This window comes from Camarhynchus parvulus, chromosome Z (assembly GCF_901933205.1).
Source record: "Camarhynchus parvulus chromosome Z, STF_HiC, whole genome shotgun sequence".
NCBI classification, from domain to species: domain Eukaryota; kingdom Metazoa; phylum Chordata; class Aves; order Passeriformes; family Thraupidae; genus Camarhynchus; species Camarhynchus parvulus.
This window is the reverse complement of record NC_044601.1, coordinates 55,115,496-55,138,773: the sequence shown is the minus strand read 5'-3', so window position 1 is coordinate 55,138,773 and position 23,278 is coordinate 55,115,496. Positions and strand designations below refer to the sequence as shown.

The 23,278-nt window shown below is 38.9% G+C and overlaps 1 protein-coding gene across 2 annotated transcripts; it reads right to left on the bottom strand.

Annotated features, from left to right (window-relative positions):
* Positions 1–224: 224 nt before the first annotated feature.
* Positions 225–22,979, bottom strand: EMB (embigin). 2 transcript variants are annotated; one of them, XM_030969009.1, is made up of 10 exons: positions 22,745–22,979; positions 17,842–17,925; positions 14,795–14,869; positions 12,552–12,711; positions 11,201–11,289; positions 7,704–7,828; positions 6,493–6,769; positions 5,784–5,817; positions 3,994–4,062; positions 225–1,386 (listed from the first exon to the last, which is right to left on the bottom strand). In XM_030969009.1, the coding sequence occupies exons 1-9, from the start codon at positions 22,827–22,829 to the stop codon at positions 4,026–4,028; spliced, it is 966 nt and encodes a 321-aa protein (XP_030824869.1). In that variant the 5' UTR covers positions 22,830–22,979; the 3' UTR covers positions 225–1,386; positions 3,994–4,025. The 2 variants fall into 2 exon arrangements, with proteins under 2 accessions (XP_030824869.1, XP_030824870.1); XM_030969010.1 differs by lacking the exon at positions 5,784–5,817.
* Between the last annotated feature and the right edge of the window lie 299 nt (positions 22,980–23,278).

The window sequence follows — 23,278 nt, the reverse complement described above, 5'->3', positions numbered from 1 at the left end:
ACTGGATTTTATCTCCTATTTCCAACAAAACAGCCAATGCTAGGATTTCTGATATTTTTCAAACCCCTAAGAACAGTAAAATAGAAAAAAATCAAGGAAGGAAATTAAATTTGGTTTATCTATTTTTTTTTACCTTCCTTTATGTTCAAAGAAAAATGACCAGTACAAAGAAGTTCTGTGTATTTTTTTTCTTCTTTCACTTTCTTATGGAGTCTGCAAGCGCTTCCTTTTTCCTAACATTTTTATGGAGAAAATATATTTTTCTGAAGACTTCTTCCTCTCAAAATTGAAGCTTTAATTATGTCAAGCAAAGTCAACTGATGCAACCAACTGTCCTCTTATTAGATAAACATTTTCAATTGCTGAATGCATAATGTTACTAAACAGTATTATGGCAACACACTCTTCTAAAGTGATAGACTGTAAGTCATTAACAGCAGTGTTAAATTTTTTGTGTAAGAGTAGTAGTGGTATGTATTCATGCTGCTTCATCCCATTATCCTGAAAATATTAGCTGCTCATGACCCACTCTGTGCTTTGCAAGGAGTATAAGAAACAACAGCTTGCTGAAAGAAGCAGAAGTACCAACTAGACAGTGTATGATCGGAAGCTTATATAGGTATATTCCTGAAAATTCAGCACTCCATATAAATTATAATAACCAAACTGATTTTGCAGGTCCAGAGAGTGCAGTAAGTTTTTCAAGCATAAGGAATTATTGCAGTTTTAATCTGAGAAGGTACTGTATCCCCAATACTTCTTTCATCAACTGAAATATCTGAGCTGTATGGTATCTAAATGTTTAGCCTATTGAGGACTACAATATAGAAGAACTAAGAATGAAGCTAAGATAAGTTAGAATGAAGACATTTTACTATTCAGAGTAAACTGCAACTCTCTCAATGTTTCATTTTAGTCCTGATAAAGATTCCCCTTTCACCATTTCTTTGGTAAAAGCAGCTGCATCACATTTGCTTCATCAGCTAGTAAAAGGCATTTTCTTGAGTGGAAATACTTTTTTGATTGTACATATCATCCAGTTTTCTAACAGTCAGATAATATGCCCACTCTATATTAACCATTTTTTCAGTGAATACAAGACTAGCTCCAACTTGGGAGATAAAAATCAAACAGATCAATCATAAACCAACAGCAAGCCTAATCACATAAAAAACACCCTGCTAGTAATAAAATGTTACAGATAAACATCTAAATACAATATATGATATTATCATTGGTATAAAATGAGTAGTTTCAGAGCTATTTTAAAAACACCTTGTTTCGCAAATGTAGAGAATTTTACTTCAAAATATAGTGAATGTTTAAGTAGCTGCATACATCTTCTGTAGCTTGATGATGATTTCCACTTCTATTGGCTTAAATCTCCTGCAATAAAAAAGAACAAACACATTTCATTATAATACAAATTCTGTTATTTTGCTGCTTAGCATTTTCCCATATTGTCTGAAAATAAACTTCATTCTAATCAATACATCCATTTTTTTTCAATGGTCCAATGGGCCATTGCAGAATTGTTTAGGTTAGAAAGACCTCTACGACATCAAATGCGACGATTAACTCAGCACCACCATATCTAGCAGAAATCCATAAACCTAAGTGCCACATCCACACACCTTCTGAGCATGGTTGAGGATTCCATCACTTCCCTGGGCAACATGTTCTCGTGCCTGACCACCCTGTCAGTGAATAAAGCTTTCCTAATACCAAACTAAACCTCCCCTGATACAACTTGGTATTTCCTCCTGTACCACCACTTGTTACTTGAACGAACAGACTCTTCCCCACCTTGCTACAACCTATTTTTAGGGAGTTATAGAGAGCAACTGGAATTTATCATTTAAAGACATTAAAACTTTTGACACTGTATATGAAGACAAAGCAGGTGATTCTCAGAGAGGAACCCTTATTTATTGACTCACTGCTGTGTGTCAAAAGAACTTTGTAAGAATAGAACCTCAAATTCCAAAATAAGATAAATTCTTGTGTGCTGGTTTTGACTGGAATAATTTTTTTCACAGCACATGCTATAGGGCTAGGTTTGGATTTGTGCTGTAAACAGTGTTGATAACACAGTTATGTTTTAGGTATTGCTCTTAGGTGCTTACACTGTCACAAGGCCTTGTCCTCTCCCTCGCCAGCAAGGAGGCTGGGGAATACAAGGAGTTGGGAAGTGACACAGCCAAAGCACCTGCCCCCAGCTGACCACAGGGATTCTCCATCCCATAGGGCATCATGCTCAGCAGGTAAAGCTGGGGGAAGAAGGAGAAATGGGGAAGGGACACACATTTAGAGTCACAGCACTAGTTTTCCTGATTAACCCAAGCAGCTATTACACATGTTCAAACATGATGAAGCCCTTCTTTCCTGGAGACAGATGAACACCTGCCTACCCATAAGAAAGAGTGAATGAAGTCTCTCCTTTGTTTCTGTGTTCAGCTTTTGTTCAGCTGTCTGTATCTCAGCCCCTACGCTCGCCCATTTTTACTCATCTGATTCTTACCCCATCCCACCAGAGAGTAAAGGCAAGTGGCTGCATGGGGCTGAGTTGCCAGCTGGGATTAAACCTAAGAGAACAGAGACCATATAATCTTGGAAAACATTTGTTCTGGATAATTTTCTGAGTTGTAACTCTCTTTATGTGAACTCCACCTGACATGTTTCCTTCTGTTCTTTGGTAGGGCAACAATCTTTACTCAGGTAGATGGCTTCTGGTAAGGATGAACCAGCAGCCACATAAATGCAAAGTCATTCACACCTCTCTTCTACAGATCAAAGGTTGAGGTGCCAGACACAGAAGAGAAACTAGTGTGTATGGGACTGGTCCTCAACTGACAGACTGCTCTGACAAGCACTTTCAGATGGTGTAAGTAGAAACAGCCTATAATCAGACTGTGAAGAGGGCAGAGAATCAGGAAATTCATTATATAGCTTTCATGGCACTACACATTGGAGGCCTGTGAGCCTACCAGGGCTGTGCCCTGGAAGGGTACATCATAGGCTCTGCGAATTCCCCTCAAGTTAGGGTGGGAAGAAAGGAATGGTGGGAGCAATTATGCAGATTAAGTTATTCCATATAAGGTTATGTTATGAACCTTGCTTTCTGATCGGTTAGTCATGTGTTCTATATAAGATACGGTTTCTGTTTCTCTTTATTTATTGGTTCCCTGCCCTCTGTATTTGTGCCTGCCTCATTTTATGGTCTTCTGGACTAGCTCCCTACAGCGTACAGCTTATGTTTTTGCTGTGCATTTATTGTTAGCAGGCCTTTTATTTTTCCTTTATTAAACTTTGATTTTTGAGCACTCCAGTCATATTTGTCCCTGTTTTATTTACTGCCATGCTCACAGCCAATCCCATCCTAGCCTGCACCTGCCACCAGCAATGAGGGTTTGCTCAGCGTGTGTGATGCAATGTACTCACAGGCTGGTTCCTTCTTCTACAACTACAGGTTGCAGTTGTATTACAACTCACAGGCTGGTTTCTTATTCTGCAACTAGTCCTTTCAATCACAATCTATTAAGCCCAGTCTTCTTTCCCAGACTCCTCTATACCTCTCCAGAACTTTCGCACTTCCCAAGTGCTATTACAGAGGATCCTTCCTTCATAAACTCACCTGACACCCAAAATACAGCTGGAAGGACTGGGATTTTGAACACAGCAGTACCTCTTATGCATTTCAGCACCTACCCTCGCATTCATGATCAGGTCAAGCAGGTTTACCTGCGTCCCATTTTGAAGACTGCATGGGTTAACAGAACTAGTAAATCACAATGACAATGACAACACAATTGAGTTAAAATTATTTGGACTTGATTTCTTATTCTACTGTTTCTTACTTCACCTAAGCAATGATTTAATTACTATGCTGCCCCACATTAAAAAAAAGGACTGGGATGGCAAACCAGACTTCTTTGTCCTAGTATTAGGCTGCTCAAGAGAAAAGTAAACGCTGGTCTCTCATCTCTTACTTACCTTTAAAAGGAACCTTCACGCTCTGCATAGAACTACTTGGCTTTCTCAGTTACGTTGTCTCCTGATTTACTGCAAGAAAAAAAGGGTAAATTCCAAAACTGAACAGTAAGACAGCACAATCATTCCCAGTCTCCTTCTAGAATAACTGCAACTAGCTATTATGCTGTACATTACAAAAGAGACTTGAATTAAAAGTTCTCTTGATAAAAAAAAGTTTGTGATTCACTAGGCTCCCACTTAAATACACTGCTGGATGTGACATTTAATTATAGCCTCATCAACCAAATACAGCTGTATTAGTCATCCCCTGACATAACAGACCAGACGTGTTCCTTTGGAGCCACTCTCTGGTACACAAATCCATCTTCTAAACAGCCACAGTTGAAATAGCTTTCAGTTCTTTAGTCAGGGAAGTACATAGTTAAATAAATTTTCCTCGTATGTGTTTATCTAAGAATTACACAATAAAGATTAAGCAGCTGTAGAGAACTACACCCCACATTGACAAAAACATTATTTTAGTGAACTATTCTGTGTTACCATCCTAGTATTTTCAGCATGTTTACGAGAAGCAGGCTGTGCAATAAAGACAATTTTTCAATTTTCAACTCAAGACATATCTCCAAACATTCAGCAGTATAATATAGTATTATATTCCCAAGACATACTCCCACTTTATACTGTAATTTAATTAGAGCTTTAAGTCTGTTCAGATAAGTAGAAAGTAACCAAAATATCTTCTTAGCACTTAAAAAAGGAATGAGAAAGTGAATACAACAAAGGAAAACAAAGATCGTTGCAGAAAAAAAAAAAATCAAGGCAGGAAAGAGATGAAAGAAACGGTCAAAAGAAAAGGGGAGACAAACACAGCAGGAGAAAAGGGAGCAAGATGACAAAAACTAGAGTAGACTGGACACATATAAAATGAGCTGTTGGGCAACTTTCCTCTTTTAAGAGGTAAACAGGTTAAATAAGAGGAACCAGACTTCAGGGGACAGGCAGAGAGACAAGTGTAGCATACTTAAGCAAGCAAGCCTGAAGAAATACATAATCCTAAGGACAGGGGAGCCAGCATGGGAGCACAGACTCTGGAACTGCAGAACAGCAACAGAAGTGCCTACACCTGCTCCTTTGGTTGCAGCAGCACAGCCCAGGAAGCCCAAGGTACCACCATAGTGTGAAATTTCCTGAGAGGTTGGAATTAGCCGCCAAAACAGCCAACCATGCCAGCTCCCAAGATGCCAGCAACTACAGGCTTAGATATGAGAGTCAGGGCTTTGACCACATGCAAAGTAGAGAAATGTACGTTAACATGGACAAATACACTTTGGGGGGAAAAAAACTGCCACAAACTGCCAAAACAAACAAAAAACAAAAACAAAAAACACCCCAAAAAAAACCACAAAAAAAAACCACACAAAAAAACCCAGGGCCACTTCTGATACACCTTCACCTGGAAATTATTTCTATGCAGTTATAGTCTTCTACTTCTAGAATGAGCTAATAATGAGGACACATAGTGCTCTCACAAAAAGAAAACCACAAAAATCCAAAACCAACACAAAACAAACAAACAGAAAACCACCACCAAAAGAAAAAGTAATTTTAAAATCAACTTCCAAGTAGAAAAGAAGTGGAATTAGGAATTCTTAAGGAAAAGAATAAATCAGTCTTTCACATTGACCACCACCCCCCTTGCCAATGGGAGCAACAACAAGGTATAATTTTGTATTACACAAATACACATAAGAACAAATACTGAACTACAGTATAGGAACTTTTTTGCTTACAGTTGCTCAATTTGGTCAAACTCTTTTCCACCTCCTGCAGAACAAAAGAAGTACTATATAGAAGTATCCATTTAATAAACAATACAAAATTTCTTGTTTAGTACCTTTAGTAATTGTTTAATCAGAACAAGATGTTATTTTTTTAGTTTTCTTAAATATTTATTTCAAATTACCTTGTTCATCTATTCAAGGCAATCACCTCCAAAGTGGTGAAAAAGCTTATTTTGATAAGGTTTTATTAGTCTGATTTTAATACAAATCATCATTTTTATATACATAGGTTTATACATTTCTGTATTTCAAAATCTAGATAACATGCATTTATGTCTGTATTATTAGACACATGCATTTCTCCTTCTTACTATATGTCTCTACAGAAACTTCTCCCATCAAGGCTACCAAGAATTGATTCCATTTCTAAGCATTCTCCCAAAAATTACAGCCTCAAAATTCTCTTGTATTGTAAGGGAAAAAAACCCCACAACTATCAAAACTGTTATGGATAAGTATTGCTTAGTGAAAGCTCTTTTCATTGCAGTGTTTTAGATGAAAGAATTTTCAGAAACACAGATGTGAAAATGACTTAACTTCATATATGCTCCACTATAGGTCTTACTTTTCTACCTTTGGCTGTAATTTCAACAGAAAGCTAGGAATTAATTAAAAAAACCCAAACCAACCAACCAAACCGCCCCCCCCCAAAACTTACCTTTTGCTTTCCTTTTTGAATACACCTCATAGAGGCCAATAGTAGTTACAAGAATAGCAACTTCAGCCACAACTGCTATAAAGGGTTTGAGAGGTTCTGCGATGGACAGAACTTCAAATTTAAACTTCGCTTTACTGGGCCCTAATTCAAAAGCAGCTTCACACCAATATACACCAGAATCTGCCCTGGTAAGCCTGTGTATCTCCAAACGGCTTGTACTGCCAGATGTGCTCAGAATTTCATACTTGTCCGCAGGCAAAAGCTTATCAATGGAAGCCTAAAAAAAATACATTGCAAGTCTTAATAATGTAATGAAGAGGTATTTAATCAAACAGTATCATCAACATTCAGTTCTGTATAGATACACACAATGAGTTAGGAATAAAAGGCATTCATGAAGCACCATTACCCCACATTAAAGGGAAGGGTTTATTTTAGCTGGACACCCTAATTCCTTCTAAACTCACTGGAAGAAAATATAAAGTTTCAGTGGGCAAACTGTCTGACCTGTTGTAGTTTATTTAAGATGAGATAAAAGGCACCTTTGGCTCTATTCACTCTCCAATGACAAAGGCATCCTTGGCTGCCAGATCTAATGCATGGATTTCACCACAGCACAAAACATGCAGTTTCAGGAAGAGGGAGCTCTCCTTCACTGGGAAATATACTGATACTCTTAAAAAGGTCAGTGCTAGTCTCCAGCCATATTAAGGAGACAGATCTCTTCACCTTCTCTCAGTTGACAGTGCTGCCCTCAGAAGAGGGCTAAAAGAAAGTGTTTTAGGAAGCTGCGCTTTCTAGATACGTCATAAGGCAAAGAAATAGAATTACTTGTACGTGGAGGAAGTAAAGGATCCTACAACATCTTACATGTGAAAGCATGTCCTGCTGTAAGATTATTTTTGTATCCAGTAGCAAGATTTGAGTAGTACAACTAGTATAAATACAGTAAAAACAAGTCTCTCAAGACTCACCTTATTTGGGAGTATGGCAAAGCCTTTTTCAAAAAGAAACATACAAGCCAGATCACAAAAAAACACATCTCTAACAATGAATACTTGTAAATATTACAGATTTTTTTTCCATTTCCATAAAGATTTCTGCTAAAGTTAATGGAAATGGAATTTGTACAGCTTGCAGTGAACCACGAAGTATCTGTACTTTTTTTTTTTGTCACACTGTTTTGCTTGCCCAACAGAGGGAGATCTTACCAGCTCGGTTCCATTGGTCTTATACCAGTTCCAACCCTTGGCATGGTACTCAGTGTTACAAACCATTACACCTGTATCTCCTATATAAGTGATTATGGGTTTTTCTCTTCCTTCAATGGGTGGTACTAAGAACAAGGAGAAAAAAAAAATCATCAAGTGAGAGATACAGATTTTCATTAGTGTTACAAAGAATATATTTAGGTATTCATTTATAGTACTCCATTCACTTTTTCTACTTAAAGCCCTCATGATTCTATCATTTATGAGAAGTTATTTTGGGCAGCTATTTCAGATATATCATCCGTGCAGAAGACAAGTGGAATCCTGTTTTCAGTTGCTGTGTGATCTTGTGAAGTTGCCAATTAATACCAAACGTCAAGTGAAAAAAAATCAGACTGTGATTTCTACTCTTGCCCATTTCCTCTTTCCCTTCCTTGGCAGCTGCAAGCTACATGCTTCAGTCCTAGTACACTAGAAACAAACATATAATTTTCCTGCAATTTCACTCTTTCTGCAGAAACTGCTAGAAGTCTATTTCAGCCACAATGAGACTACATAATGGCATCTGACAAGTTGTACATACAGAGAATGTTTCTGTAACTGAGAAAAAAAATGCAGATTGATACAGCTTTGTAGTTAAACATTTTCTGAGCTGAAGCAATGACTTTTGGGTGCATGCCAATAAAAAGGACTTTTGGTCCAATCTTACTGAGGACAGAATACAGTCAACAAGAAACAAGGCATCAGTCTTACTTTAGAGCTACTTGTCCTAGCCATTGTCACTGCTTGTGCCCACAAACTTCCAAAAGCATGCGCCCAGAAAGGCTACTGAATATATTAAGACTATCCTACAGATACTGTTAAGAGCTTAGCAGATGCATTATGCTGAAGTATCTATTTCCACTTCCTTCCCCTCTTTATTAGGATGTTTACCAACAGGCCTTCCACAGACTCACTCATTGGAAATTTTACTTCAAGTTTCTTTCGCTGTACTTTTTAAGTACAGATCCAGTACATACTTCAGATTTTATGGATCACGCTAGACTAAATAGGCCAAGTATTTGCTTTCAGCAGTTATAATGAACAATTTGATACAAGCTAAGATTTTTCTTGTCCTCACCCCTTCTTGACTGGTGAGCACAAATTATTTTTTCCCCAAAGAAGTCTGCTTCTCATGTGTATTCAAACTTATGTTTCCTATACAGAAATAGCTATGAAACCAATTTGTTAATAAGAACACTGTTTTCAGAATTCGCTGCATCATACATCAAGACTCTTTACTAGTGAAGTTCTCTCAATGAGCATATTTTAATCATTAAACACTATAATTTTAAAGAGTACTGGCAGTGTATCTTCTCTGCTGCCATTAAAAGGGATGACCTCCCTAATTACTGCTGCAATCCCCCTTGCAATTTAGAGTAGAAGACATACAAGCAGGTCAGGATAAAACAACCCTATATACCCAGCACGACAACCTTATGCGGCAGTCAAAGAGATTTTAGCCACACTGGTGAGTGACAAAGGTCAGCTGCAAGCATGCCAGCAACGTATGTGACCACATTAGCCATGATTAAGGATAGGAATATACACTTCAAATTCTGGGATCTGGCTCTGTAACAGCTAATCCCTGAATGCATGCAAGGCTTGTGACAGGTATTTTTGCAAGTGGATTACACACCAAATTTCATTACAAAATACTTCTGCTGCACACACAAAGCCAACTTTTGAAGAAACAAATATATAGGTGTCAGCACCAGCATGTACACTAGTCAGATTTCCACACAGTGTTAAAAAACCAGAGCTATTTCACGGTGCCCATACCTCAACTGCAGCTTTAAGGATCAACAAAGGGCAAATAAATTAATCTATTAACCCTTTAGAGGCTAGCAGTACTTCACAATGTTTTGTAACACCCATTAATGTCCTCTGTGTTTATTAACTGGAACTTTCTGTAAATATCTCATTATTTTCTGCAAACCTGAGTAAAAACATTACTCCTCAAAATCTGAGGGGTTATGCCAGGCCAGGAATCGGGGGGGGAAGGAGATGTAACACACGCAATAATCCCTGACTGCCTTGTGGAAAAGATATTGCAGTTAGTTACAGCAGTGATGACTGAAGCCACTGAGTCTATACCAACACATTACTCATCTTTCAGTTTGAAAATTGTTCTCCCTGCATTATTGACTGGAAGATTCAAGGACTTCTCTTTCCCATTTCCTGCACTCTTGCCTTGATCTTAAAAGGATTAAGCCAGTACTTTTTATGGCATCAGAAGTGGCAGCATTCAACCATCAGGCAGCAATTTTCTCATCTTCTTATAATAAATCAACCAGTCCTATGCACTGTTCTGGAAACGATGACTTTCCTATTGAGTCATTGCTGCCCTTACTGTAATAGTTATCGTGTACTTAAAAAAAAAATTTCTGTAAAAAATTCTTTGACTTTTTTCCATCTACACTGACTTGGTTAGCTATTTGACTAAACCTTACCCACATGCTGACAAGAAAAACACATAATTATTTTTTAGAGATTAAAAGGCCTGAATAAACTACAACCTCGTCTTTATTCAGCACTGCAATCTAGTCTCTCCTGGCTGAAGGTCTGAAAGCAGGTATCAATGTCTGATATTTGAACCCACGTGAGTTTCCTTAAGTCCTATTACTGGATATCCCACTGAACAAAGGCAGCTTGCAGCTTCAGATTTAGGGAGACCCACTCCCTAAGGTTAGGTAATGATTTGAATAGTTAGGTTTTCTCAGAGCCTGTTTAGGGAAAATGTCTCTATATCCGCCTTTACGGATGCTTGCCTTGCTCTTTGCAAAATCTGGATGGTAGGAATAGAGAAAGGATTAACTCCCATTAGAGATACTCATAAGCTCAGCAGCTTGTATTATCATTTCCACATATCTTCCATTCATCTGAATTTCACCTACTACTGCCAGGGTAACATTATTGGAGAAGAAAACAAAACAGAAGAAAGCGGACTCATACTGCTCACTGAAGTACACTAATTGTTTGTCTAAGTACTATTCTTATAGTATTACAGAATAAAAGCACTAAAGCAATAACGTAGTGTTTCAGAAATACAAATAAAATTTAAAAAATCCTGCCTCCATTTAACCAATCCCTGCTTCACTTTTAACACCTAACCTCATACTCAAATTTCAAATTATTGGCTCTTTTTGAAGAAATTTATCTGAGACACCATCCTGTAATCTCAAGCCCCAGAAAGTTAAGTGCTTTCACATCTGGAGAGGGAAGGGGAAACCAGTTAGTCAAGAAGGGTAAAAAACAGACTTGTATGCTCTTTTGGTTATCAGAATTTTTTTTAAAGGCTTTTAGGTTTTGACGCAAAATTCTTCAATCCATGCTAGAGAAATAACTTTGATAGTTATTCTCACTTAGCCTGACTGTATTAGCCATTACTTATCAAATTACGTTGCAATTTCCATACTGTCCAAAAATGTTAAATAAACACAAATCAATTAAATTACCATGCAAATGAAATGTAGCACTGATTTCTTTTTCAGCCTTCAGAAAACAAGTGTAACTTCCCAGGTGGCTCCTTTCTGAGATGGTCACTCTTAAAAAAAAAAAAAAAAAGAAAAAAGAAAAAAAAGAAAATCACAAATTTTTTGTTGCACTACAAGTGACTACTAATTAGCATTCCAGAGAAAACAGTAAGAATTAGTAATGGAACAGAGAAGATACCACCACTGAGACACAAGGATTCAGGTTTAGTGCAATGCAGAAATGGTGTAATGTTTTTAAGAAAATAGAAGAGCACAAACACACTTTGGATCATAAACAACATTTTCACCCTTCATGCTGACAGAAGGACACCTTTAAGCAGCATTATCTACAAATTACTGAATTAGGATATGCTTCTTAGTTCACATGGTGAACCCATGTCTACATAGGGCCTCAGGAAGAACAAACCATTTAAGCAATCTTTTCAACACTAAATAAATAAATAAATAGTTTTAAAGAGCTTTCATCTAATGAAGTCCAGCATCTTCTCCACCAGCAAACTATACATTTTACTGTCACTTTGAAAAAGATTTATGTGTCTGTGTATATGGATTATCAAGAAACTGACAGTTATATTCTCATCATATTTTCTACAGAAAAAGAATAGAAATAGATAGGTAACAATAGATGAAGATAGATTATAATAGATAACTAATAGACAATAATAGATAAATAGAAATTTTCTCTAAGTATTACTGCTCTTATAGCTATACAGAAATCAAATGGAGACCAGTCAGTTAAAATGTGTAATTGGCCTAATTCTTAAGAACAATAAATTGTATTGATTATAGAAAGGCTTTTACAACATATTTTTGAGTTTCTGTAGAGGTCTGAATGACTTAAGAAAACCTTCAAAATATCTTTACTGGAAATCTCACTTCTACCTTTTGTTACCTATGAAGGAAAGAAAATCACCATTGATGCCTTCCAGACTCTTGCAAAAGCAGCAATGAGGTGGAAAAGAGCATGTGGAAAATGAGGGAGTGGAAAGAGAAATTGCTAAAATATTTTAATCTCAGACTGATTATTATTTCACTTACCAAACAGACTTACTAGAGTTTAAGGAACTGCTTCGTTATTCTATGTTCATTTTTAAAAACAAATTATGTGCACTAGAAGAAAAATAGGAGCTCATCTTCCAGGCTTGAGGTGCCTGCAATCTTTTTCCTTTCTGACAGGAGATTATTCTCTGAATTTTTGATTAACCTCTGCATTTTTCCCTTTTCTAATATACATGTAACTAGTACTGGGCACTGTATATAAGATGGTAACTCATTAGAATCTGCAAATCACAATGTAAAGAATGCTACTTACTGGATGGTCCAGCTGTTCTGAGTTTTACTGGTGTGACTGATTGTTTCACTTCCCTTTTTCCATGTCACTTCAGGATTTTTCAAATTGGAATTCTCATCTAATTTGCATGTAAGATCAACTTGAGTTGGACTGGCCACAGAGATATTTTTTTCAGACACACCTATAAGAAGTTTAAAAACACTTAATGAAAAAATGTATTTCCTCATTCTAGGTAAAGGAACTTCAGAAACTGCATTTACATATGCAGCATTACAGGTGGACACAGGTGCTCTTTACACTCTCCAGGGCAAAAAAGCCCCTGCAAAATCAGAGTTTCACAGCAATTTTCTTAACTAATAACTGAGTTAAAATACATATCCCTTTACAAAATAACACACTCTGAATTTGTAGGTAAACTTCCTGGAAGGCTCTAATATAGAAGCATAAATACTCATTTCACTGAAAGCAAGACAGACTTAAGCTTTTACATGATTTAATCCAAACCAACAAATTTTCAGTATTTAATATATATATATAAAATTATATTAATGTCAAAAAGAGTAAGACATAAGGATCTGTAACTATTTGAATCTTAGCCAGTTGCAGATTTTTATGATACAGTGAGATCACAGATATATCCTATTGCTGAGGAAGCTATTGATGAAATCTGCAATCTTAACACAGTCGGATCAGGCCTTTCATGCCAACAGTTACTCAAGCTGATATCAAACCCTCTTCAAACCCATTTATGGCCGCCTTTGCCTTCCTGGCAAGACAGTAGAATCACAGTAGGAAAATATTACAGTACAGTAGAAAAATCTGTCAGTTTTTTGCTTTTTATGAGTATAGGTTCATAAGCACAAAATAAGCTATCAACAGCAAATATTTCTCTGATCCATAGAAACAGCCTCCTTATAAGAGAACACTCTGGATGTTTTACACATTAGTACTGACATTTTATTTCACAACTGGCCTTTTCATTCATGCCTTCTGGATAGAAGTGTGGTTTGTCATCTAAATACTCCAAGAAAATGTATTCATGCCTCACTTCAATTCTAGATGTACCCTGTAGTATTTGGTGGTCAAAAAACTATAGGTGCTTTGCACAGCTCACATTCCTTCCAAGAGAAAATGAAGTTTTAAGGTACAGCTCACTGACCTAGTAATGAAAGTCATACAAAGCCTTTGCAACAGCAAAGTCTCACTGGAGTGACAGCACGAGATCCAGAGTAAGTGAACTTTGCTGGGTCTGGCAGAGGCATGTACAACCTGAAGAACAGCATATTCAGAACTGCAAGTCCTAGCCAAAACAATTCAAATCTGTCGAACTGGAGATAAACTTAGAAGTGCAACACCTCAGTCTTCCATTGCAGAGCAACATCAGTCACTGAAACTCATTTATTAGGGCAATTAGGCTGAATAAATATGAGCCAAGCATAACTCAGCTTGTGGATGTTGTTTATGATCGTAATTTTACAACTGGAATTGGTTCCGCAGCAGCAGAAGTTTCACAGTCAGCCTAATTACACAAGCTGAAAACAGTATCTGTCCCTTATGAAATGATTTTAAAACGTGAATGAACGAAACATAGAAACGGATGATGTTGAAGATCAACCAATAGCAAGACTGATGCCTGGGGCATCCCTGTTCTAAGAGTGCAGATACCAGAACAGGAAACAGACAGTATTTTAAGTTTCCTGCTAGAAGAAAATGCAGCATAAATGCTGCAAAATTACATCCTTAAAATATCACACCAGTACTTTGCAAATCTTCCAGAAATACTTCAGTTAGATCAGTTTCTTCAGCTATCCAAGAAATTAATTCTAGACTATTGTTTGGCAACTGGGAACTTCATATGTAGTTTAGGAACAGGTTTATTTTTGCTGTTCTTCACACTTCAACTCGTGCAATGTTGCTAAGCTACCAACTGCTGTTCAGCAAGTACTCTTAGTTTACGTGGTCTCTCCACGTGGATTCATTAGTGCAAAAACACTATTGTTTCAATTGATTTGGAGGAAGAATTATGAATTAGTTTTAGTTTTAATAAAAGTAGGAATCTAATTCTCCACTGCAAATTACCAGAACAGAGAAATTAATAGTAACATAAATGTATTACCTTTCACTGGACCCATTACATGCTCACTGTGAACATTTTCACTTTATCGAGAACTTGCCATTCTAGATGCTTCTACAACTCATGTGTAAGTTTGTGAGTAGTCACATTCAATAGAAAATAACTGGAAGACAAAAAGTAACACACTCACCAGGTAGGACTATCACATACTCTGAGAGATCAATGCTCTGCTTGTTTCCTGGCTTGAGCTCTTGTGTGGCAGCACCTGGACATAATAAGGTATGGGTGGAAACAAAGTTAAGTTATCCTATATAAATAATGACACAAGGACATGATATGGTTTGGCAATTATTAGTTATAACAATCTTGAAAGGAGAAAACAGACCTTGTCAAGGGCTAACTACTGTGGCCATCCTTTTATAAGCCTGTCTTGGCAGCGAGGGCTGTGGAGTTGCTGTTACAGCAATTATGCTGTTAGATAAAGGTTTCTAGCTTTATCATAATGTTGTGGTTGTGAATGTCAGTATCTAAAATGTCATCGCTGTTTTACAGCTTGACTCAAAAAGTCACCTGTAGCTTACATACAAGACTACATCAACGTTTAAATAGTTCTTGAAAAAGTAATAAGCTTTAGAAAAATTTTAAAAACCCAAGCCAACCAACCAACACAACTCGCCCAACAAAAAAAGCCCAGAACAACAGAATGCTGCCATTCCCAAAGCTTCTACAATCTAACAACACAGCCAAGAAGTCAGAGGTAGACAATCTAATCTAAGTGCTGCTTTAATGAATTCAGAGGCAAGAACACCTTGTGGTCAACTGCAAAACGGTCAAAGACTGTCACTGCTTCTCAAAACTTCTCATATAGAAGGCAATGCCCTTCTACAAAGAAAGAACACCGATATTAACCATCATATGGATGACCTAACAATGTTCTTCTCCTTTTGTTAGGAAAACCTACATGTACAAGGTGTATGGTCACCAAACTTCCTTTTTGGTGAGGCTGTGGATCACACACCCTTCAGAGAATATGAGATCTTTAATAAAGATCTACAAAGCTTGATAAAGCAACTCTAAGCACAGTCTGTTCCCATCATTTGTTCTCATGCATTTCAAGAACACAGAAAGAAAGCAAATTAATAAGCTGCAGCTCTAACAGATGTAGCCCAGCTACAATAGTCTTGTTTTAAATAAGGTGATGAAAAGAAAGAAATAGATTTCACCACCACCCCAAAAGACACACTAAATGCTTTATGCCACACATGGTTGGAAAGTATTTTTATTGTCAAATATTTCATAATGCATTGCAGAAATATATGAACAGTAGTTAGAGACTGATTCTGCCTCGTCACACAGTATTGTAAGAGAAAATTATTCTGGTTTTCATAGAAGGAAAGGGGCTTGATTGCATCTGCCATTCATGGATTGTAAAGATTCCCAATCACAACTGAGAAGATAGAGGAACTGGGCTACACTTTTAGTCTTCTCACTGAGAGATGCATTGGGTGGCAAAACTGACCACTGTAAAGTAGAAAAAGCATCTCTGAAAGCCTACATCTCATCAGAATGACTCCTTTTCTTCCCTTGCATAAAATGAACTCTCAGGTAAAGATCTTAAATGCATGCTTCTGAGCTACAGCTGAGAGGATCTGGCTGTGCTGAAGGAGGCCCCTGCTAGTGGTTTGCATCTAAAGGTATAAGCAGAGGTACACCTGCCTTTTCAAGTTGTCGGCCAGTTTCAGAAAACATCCTCTCAAGCTCATAGCACAAGGAATTCTGTGCCACTGGCAATAACCCTTCTCCTGGCTTGTTCCACCTGCATTTTCATACTTTCCCTCAAGCTTCAATCAGTTTAATTAAAAATAAACCTGTATATTTAGGTGTTTTGTATGGAAGAACAGAACTTCAGGCTATTTAATTTGGTGTTGTTAACAGTAGGTTGTTGTCAATCTGAACTGACAGTACAAAATGGCCTTTTAAGCAGAGAAATCAAAGCTGTCTTTAGCAGTAGACAATAGTCCTGTTGGCTCTAGACAAGAACAAAACAAGCCTTGATCTCTGCCCCATGGAGAAGTAAACTAGTCCAAGTGTTTGCCCAGGAAATAATAGCAAGGCTGAAAAGTTATGGCAGATCTTAGCCTGCCTGTGTGCACAAACACTCGGACAGCATGCCAGGGTTGTCACAGATCAGCTGAGTTTATGTCAGTCCAGTACACACATCATTTTCACAGAAATCCCTCGCAACGATACATTCAGAAGGCACCAGTGCTAGTTCATATGGTAGATCTAGCCAGAAAAAAAACTAGACAGCCTTTGAAGTGTCTTGCAACAAACAGGATTTTCACAATGACTTTCTTCCTCAATTCACGTATCAAATGAAAATTCTCAGATGAGGTCATACTATATGAAACATTTTCTGTATTTCAAGTATGTCTATGTGTGTTTATGTATGTAGAGAGTTATTGAATCTATTAGCTATTGCACTCCTAGTTCTCACATTGTGCTGAAAAGCTCAAAGATGAACACCAGATAAATACCATTATCTCATTAAAAACCCCAACTTGTAGGTGAAATAACTTGCCAGAAACTGATCGAATTCACACAGAAATATAACTTAGCTCATGTTTGATTTGCACTAATCAACATGAGCTTTGGGACAGTACTGAAATTCTGATTCTCTGATCTTTATGGAGAAATAAATAGAACCAATAATCATTGGTTTCCTGTCCTGCCTGGAACTTATTCTCAGCTCCCTGTTAAAAATACAATTAATGTATAAGGGACAACAGACAGTTTTGACACAGCCATAATTAAGAAAGATGAAGCTAGCAGGCACAGTGATGCAAGGGTCTTTTTTATACCTTTCACTAATACACAGGCATAAGGAGCTCCCATATTAAAAACTTAAAGGCTAGAACAACATCTCCCTGCAGTGGCACAAGCTGGGCACTGCCTGACGTCCAGGGTCACTGCTGCTTTTAAGGCATATATTCCTAAGGGCAACAGGTCACGAAACTGGTAGTTGCATAGCTTTTTCCAGTTCTGGAGACACTTATGACACTCAAGCTCTTGCAGTGGCTTTAAAAGACCTAGCTGCTGTATCTACTTCTGCTTCTTCCAGAAAGTCACAATCTTATTTCAAGAGACTTAAGTGTGAAAATGTTGACTCTGGATGATAAACAAGTATCAATAGGAAAAAGGACTATAGTTTTAAGCGTACTGAAATAAAACAATTACCAGATGATTCATGTCCAGTCACGGACACCTTAGTCACAGAATTCACCTGAGTCTGATTGGAATCTTGTGCTGTCATAGCTGGATCTAAAAGAAACAAAACAAAACACCAGAATAAGTTTAAAGAAACTTTTGAGTTAGAAAAAGCTACTTCAGGAAAATAATCACCTCAGCCTTTTTTCCCCAATTTCTGAGCATACACATTAAAAAATACACAAGAATTGTTTTTTGTTAGCTCACTTAAGGCAAGAGAAGATTAAAGAATGGAGGCAATATTTACTTGATCTCTAATTTCTGTATAGAGTTATTTTCTTGCAGTTAGCTTACAGGCTGGCAAAGCCACTCCTCAGAATGTTCCAGCAACTTCTCAAGCTGTACTCACATCCTTTTTGTTCATAGGCTTAAAACACCACTTATGCCACTGACATTGGTCAATTACTCTTAATACAGATTAGCAGATTTTCCAATAGAGTACGGACTTCATTACAACTTTACAAATCTAGTGTGATGAACAAGCAATGAACATACCTCCTTTGGTTCCACTATCACCACCAGTAAACAAGAGAAAAGACACCTGTATCAAACAGTAACTTCAGCATCTCGTACTAACAATTATTTCCAATTTTCCTCAGTACCACTGCAAATCTGATCCTCCTCCTATAATACAGTTTTTACAAGAGCCATTTAAGACTCTAGTCTGCTTTGTGTTCTTGACTGGAAAAAGAACAGCAACGGAAGAGGCAAAGGACCTGGTTAGTAGCTGTGTCACTCTTTTAAGAAAATCAAGATATCTAGATGTTTTAGAAGAATGGAAGCATGTCCTCATTCCTTTATTCCCACCTTTGGGTGAGAGAGCTAGTGTTTATTTGGTACTAGCTTCGCTGGCAAAAGTATTCCAAAACATATTTTAGTGCCATAGCACTCAGAGAGAGTTGACTCAGTCACATAAAGAAAAGACATGTATCTTGCATTTGTAATTAAAGTCTTTGGCAAGGGGGTGGAATTGGGATCATGATCTCTTCTGGACATCCAAGATAGCAACAAACATGCACAGATCACAAAATCCCAGAACATTCTGAATTGGAAGGCAAGGCTCCAGTCTTAAGTGAACTCTTAAGTGAACAGTAAAAAGCTGTGTCACATTTTAAGTGCATTCAAACTTGAGAACCACAGGCCTTCTGCAGAAGGTGAAGTCAGCACTGTGCCATTTCCTACAAAGGAACATTTGAACTAACACTCCTACCCCATTTCAGCACCTACACGCATAGACAGCCCATAGATTCTCCACTGGCACCTCCAGCACAGTTACTCTATCACAGCCATGGCTGCTTACACCATCTGCTGTCTCAATCTGCCCATACTTCATACTTCAACCACTTTGGACCACAAGTAAAACACAGTAGTCAAAAGATATTAAAAGAATTAAACATTAGTGGTTCTTAACAGCGGCCCACTTTTTTTATCAGTCCACAGGTCCCACAGCCAGCTGTTCCCTCCCAGCCATTCAGTTAAGAAAAGAACTTAAAAGATCTGTTCTGAAGATGTGCTGGCTTATGAGCCAGACACTAAAAAGACTGAGTCTTATTCTTTGCCTGACAGAGGCATTGAGCAGAGAGAGCTATTATTTTTCTGATATTCATAGTACAACTGAAGAAAGATCTCCACAAATTTTTGTATCTGCAGCATCTTGAGGCGTTCTAAATATGTCATGGATCACCTCCACATTAATTAAAATCCCTAAAGATGATAAATTTAGAAGGTGCCAGTGCCAAGCTGTACAGCAGCTCTGTTATCTCTCTGCAATGAAGGCAGATAACCCTCAATGTGGTTTGCATACTAACAGGGTTCTCATCTTGGCTTTCTTCCTTAATTCATGTAGCAAGTGGAAGAAGTCAAGTAGTGTTATTTTTGTCACCCGTGCTTATGTATCGTTCACCTTACCTGTCCACATGTCAAACTACACAGAACAGAGATAACACTGCACCACTCTCTTCCTCTCATATATACTTAGTGAATAGCACTGGAGATCAGCATGGGCCAACACTGCACCTTTAGTGCCATCCAGCCAGGCAGCGATGTAAGCAAGTCGTGTGCAGTAGCTTCTCAAACTATTGAGTCATGGCTGCATGCCTTAGCCTGCAGTAGTTTTGCACTAGATTTAATCAATAGTGTGGTAGCTTGTAGAGGTCTCATTTCCTTGATTTTCATGCAGCAAGGAATAGGAAAGACTATGATATAATGAATTTAGTTTTCCACATTACTTCTGCTTCATATGGCAGTTGGTGTTTTGGGGGCAAAAAGGTACGGATGTACCATGCTTACTATTACCAGAGTAATTTCAGGCTTAATCTACTTGCTCTTTTTCAGCCAGAAAAGTAGTTGAGTAAGAAATGACTGAAATACAATTTGGTTTAATTTAACATCTTTATTTTACTGTTTAATTTAATATCAAGCATATACTTTTTAAGATCACATGCATTCATCAGTAGCATCCAAAACCATCCACCAGATGGTGGATGCCTCATGCCCCAGAGACATCAGAGAATCAACATTAAGGCCTCCCAAATACCCTGATAAAAGCTGCTCCCTCAGGTCAAACCAGAAAAACCCAACTTGGAAGCGAAGTCTGTAAGGAATGAGGTGTTTTCTATACTCATAGCTCCTTGAATTCTTCAGGAGCAGAAACTGACAGATGAAAGTGAGTGGTGGGACTGTTTGTCCTAAATCAATCTGGCAGCACTTGCTGCAACTAAACTAAGACAACCACAAAGGTAACCCACACAATGCAGCAAGCTCTGAACAAGTGTTCTGACGCTTAGTTAGAAATTACCCTTAAATCAATGAAAAATAAAAGCAACAGTTTAGATTTTTCCAAAACAAATAATGAAACAGTTACATGACCAAGATAAGAATAACAAAATAAAGATAATCTTCAAGATATTATCTCAAAATACAAATCTAACAGGGCTTTTGGGGCATCTGCCTGACCAGCTTGCAGACCACGCAATTCACCTTTCTGCAACTCAGTCTCTGAGTGCAAGTGCTCTCTCTGCTTACTTTTACTGTAGGCATTTCTTTTGGATGAAGCTCCCTCACATCTCCAAAACAAACAGTGAAGTTTCTGGACTTCACTGGAAAACAGTTTGAAGTTTTCCTCCCTTCAGGCGTCATGAACTTCCTTTTGCTGCAGCTGTGTAGAGTTCCTGTGCTCAACTAGCTTCATACAGATTTAATTAATAACCAATGAAAGAGTAAACTACCATTTTTTCACTTAAAGAAGTCACAGTATGATGCCTCCCTATCTAGTTCGTACAGCTGTAAAAACATTTAACAGAAGTCTGGAAAACAACACCTTCACTCTATACACATGAAAAGTACTAAAGCTAGTGGCTTATTTCTGAAGTCTGCTCTAAACCACGATACCCCCGACTATAGGAAGATGGTAGATTTGCGCAGTTTTTGGAAACGTAAAGAAGGTTTTGCTGTTTGATTCACTTGTTTATTTTGTTTCTTCCCACGAGAGGCTTTCATTTCATTTCACCAATGGTTTTACATAAACTTAAAACTGCTTCAACCACCATCAGGTATGGGTTTTGGCATTAACAGCTATCAAAATAACTATCTTATGGCAATTAGCCACATGCTAACTCTCATTACATTGCTACAAATATCAGACCATTTGCACTCAAAAAGCTCCTCAAGTAAACTGCTAGAAATGATGTCAAGTTCTGCGTGTACATCAATGCACATGTATTTTAAAGAAGACTTAAGAACTACAAAGTAGATTTTTGTCTGTGTACATACTTAAATACTCATTCAAACAAGACTTGAGAAGTACAAAGTATGTTTCTTCTCACATTATGTGAAACTACTAGAAATTTTAGAAAAGGTAACATCACCTAGCACTACTGGTCTTCTTGGTACAAGGAAGTGCACCAGAGGCAGAAGAAAACATACCTGCTCGTATTTCACACACTGAAAATGCAGCTAAACCACACTGAGTTCAAGTCACAGCATTGATGTTGACATACAAGTATGTACATGCTCAAATACACAGGACAGAACTCTTGGCCATGCCAAGATCTACTGCAAGAATCTCACCCTGGACAGCAAACATCAGCCATCTGATAATTCCTGCTATAATCATTTCCTACTAATCTGCAATGCCTCAAAAAGAAGAAAAAAAATGACAGAAATCCAGTAGTTTTAGGCATAAGATCGTATTTCCTGAGAAAGAACGGGCCTGCTCCTGAACTGCTGAAAGCCTCTCGAGGAGGAACGGGGCCCAGAAAGCTCAAGCCCCTCTTTCTTCATAGATTTTAAATCCTATATTTAAAAACACAAAAACAAATCCCAAGGAGCACCCCTCATAATCCATGAGGCACACTGACACCTTAGTAATGTAATGTACCGATCTGTCCGGGGGTGGGTTGGTTGTTTTGCGTTTTTTTTTTTTTTCATTTAAACACTTTACTCAGTAAGGACACGACAGAATCAAGACACAACACCACACCTTCCCAATCCTGTACCTGTGAGCCAATAAACCCTTCTGTAAGTGAGGGAGAGGGTGCTGAGGCTACGGGACGGCTTATCGCCGATACGGTTCTGCCCATCTGCGGCCGCCCGGTGCTGGGGGACAGCGAGCGCGGATCCCTGCTGTCCCAGGAGAAAGAACCCCTGAGGGAGACAGGGACGCCAGGAAGGGTCGGGGTCGCTAAGAAAAAGAAACGCCTCAGCCGCACACACAGGCAAGGCTGAGAGACGGCTGCCGTATGGGGCAGCGCTACGTCCCCCGAGAGCCGGGGGGGATGCTGCGGAGCAAGGAGGACCTTTGCTCCCAGGCGGTGTCCGGCCCTCCCGACACGGAGGGCGGAGGGGACCTGGCCCGGGGAGAGTTTACAGTTACCTGCAGGGTTCCCGCCCGAGAGGCTGGTGCAGAGCAGCAGCAGCAGCAGGCGCACCAGGCAGCGCCCGGAGAAGGTGGCAGGCATGGTGGCCCCGCCGCGCTCCCCTGCCTCGGCCCGGAGCCGCACCCCGCGGGTTGCGCCACCTGAGGAAGCCTCAAGCGGGCCGGAGCAGCTCTGCGGGAGAGCCGGCTACTACAGCAATGACGGGGGTCAAATGCAAAGCAAAGCTGCTCCAAATTCACTGGGACGAAAAAACAGGAAAAAAAAAACGCCAGGAAGGCGCTGCCGCCACAACCGCTGCTTTCCGCGTGACAACGTGCTCCGCAGCGGGCCCGCCGAGCTTTAAGTGGCGGAGGAAGGGCGGGGGCTCCCACCGGTGGCTAATTGGACCGAGGCCCTGGGGCCTGAGCCGCCCCAGAGACCCCCGGGGCGACAGGAGGCTGGCGGGGTGGGTAGGGACGCAGGATCTACTTTGGCCCAGAGGGGCGGTGGCTGCAGGACCACCTGGGCCGGAGCAACGCTCAGCGGCAAAC

What these genes read in the sequence shown, in the direction of transcription:
- EMB (XM_030969009.1), bottom strand. Translation starts at nt 22,829, where the DNA reads ATGCCTGCCACCTTCTCCGGGCGCTGCCTGGTGCGCCTGCTGCTGCTG. An exon ending in CTCGGGCGGGAACCCTGCAG is followed by an intron (nt 17,926 to 22,744) that starts GTAACTGTAAAC and finishes TGTTTCTTTTAG; the next exon opens with ATCCAGCTATGACAGCACAA. An exon ending in GACTGGACATGAATCATCTG is followed by an intron (nt 14,870 to 17,841) that starts GTAATTGTTTTA and finishes TATTATGTCCAG; the next exon opens with GTGCTGCCACACAAGAGCTC.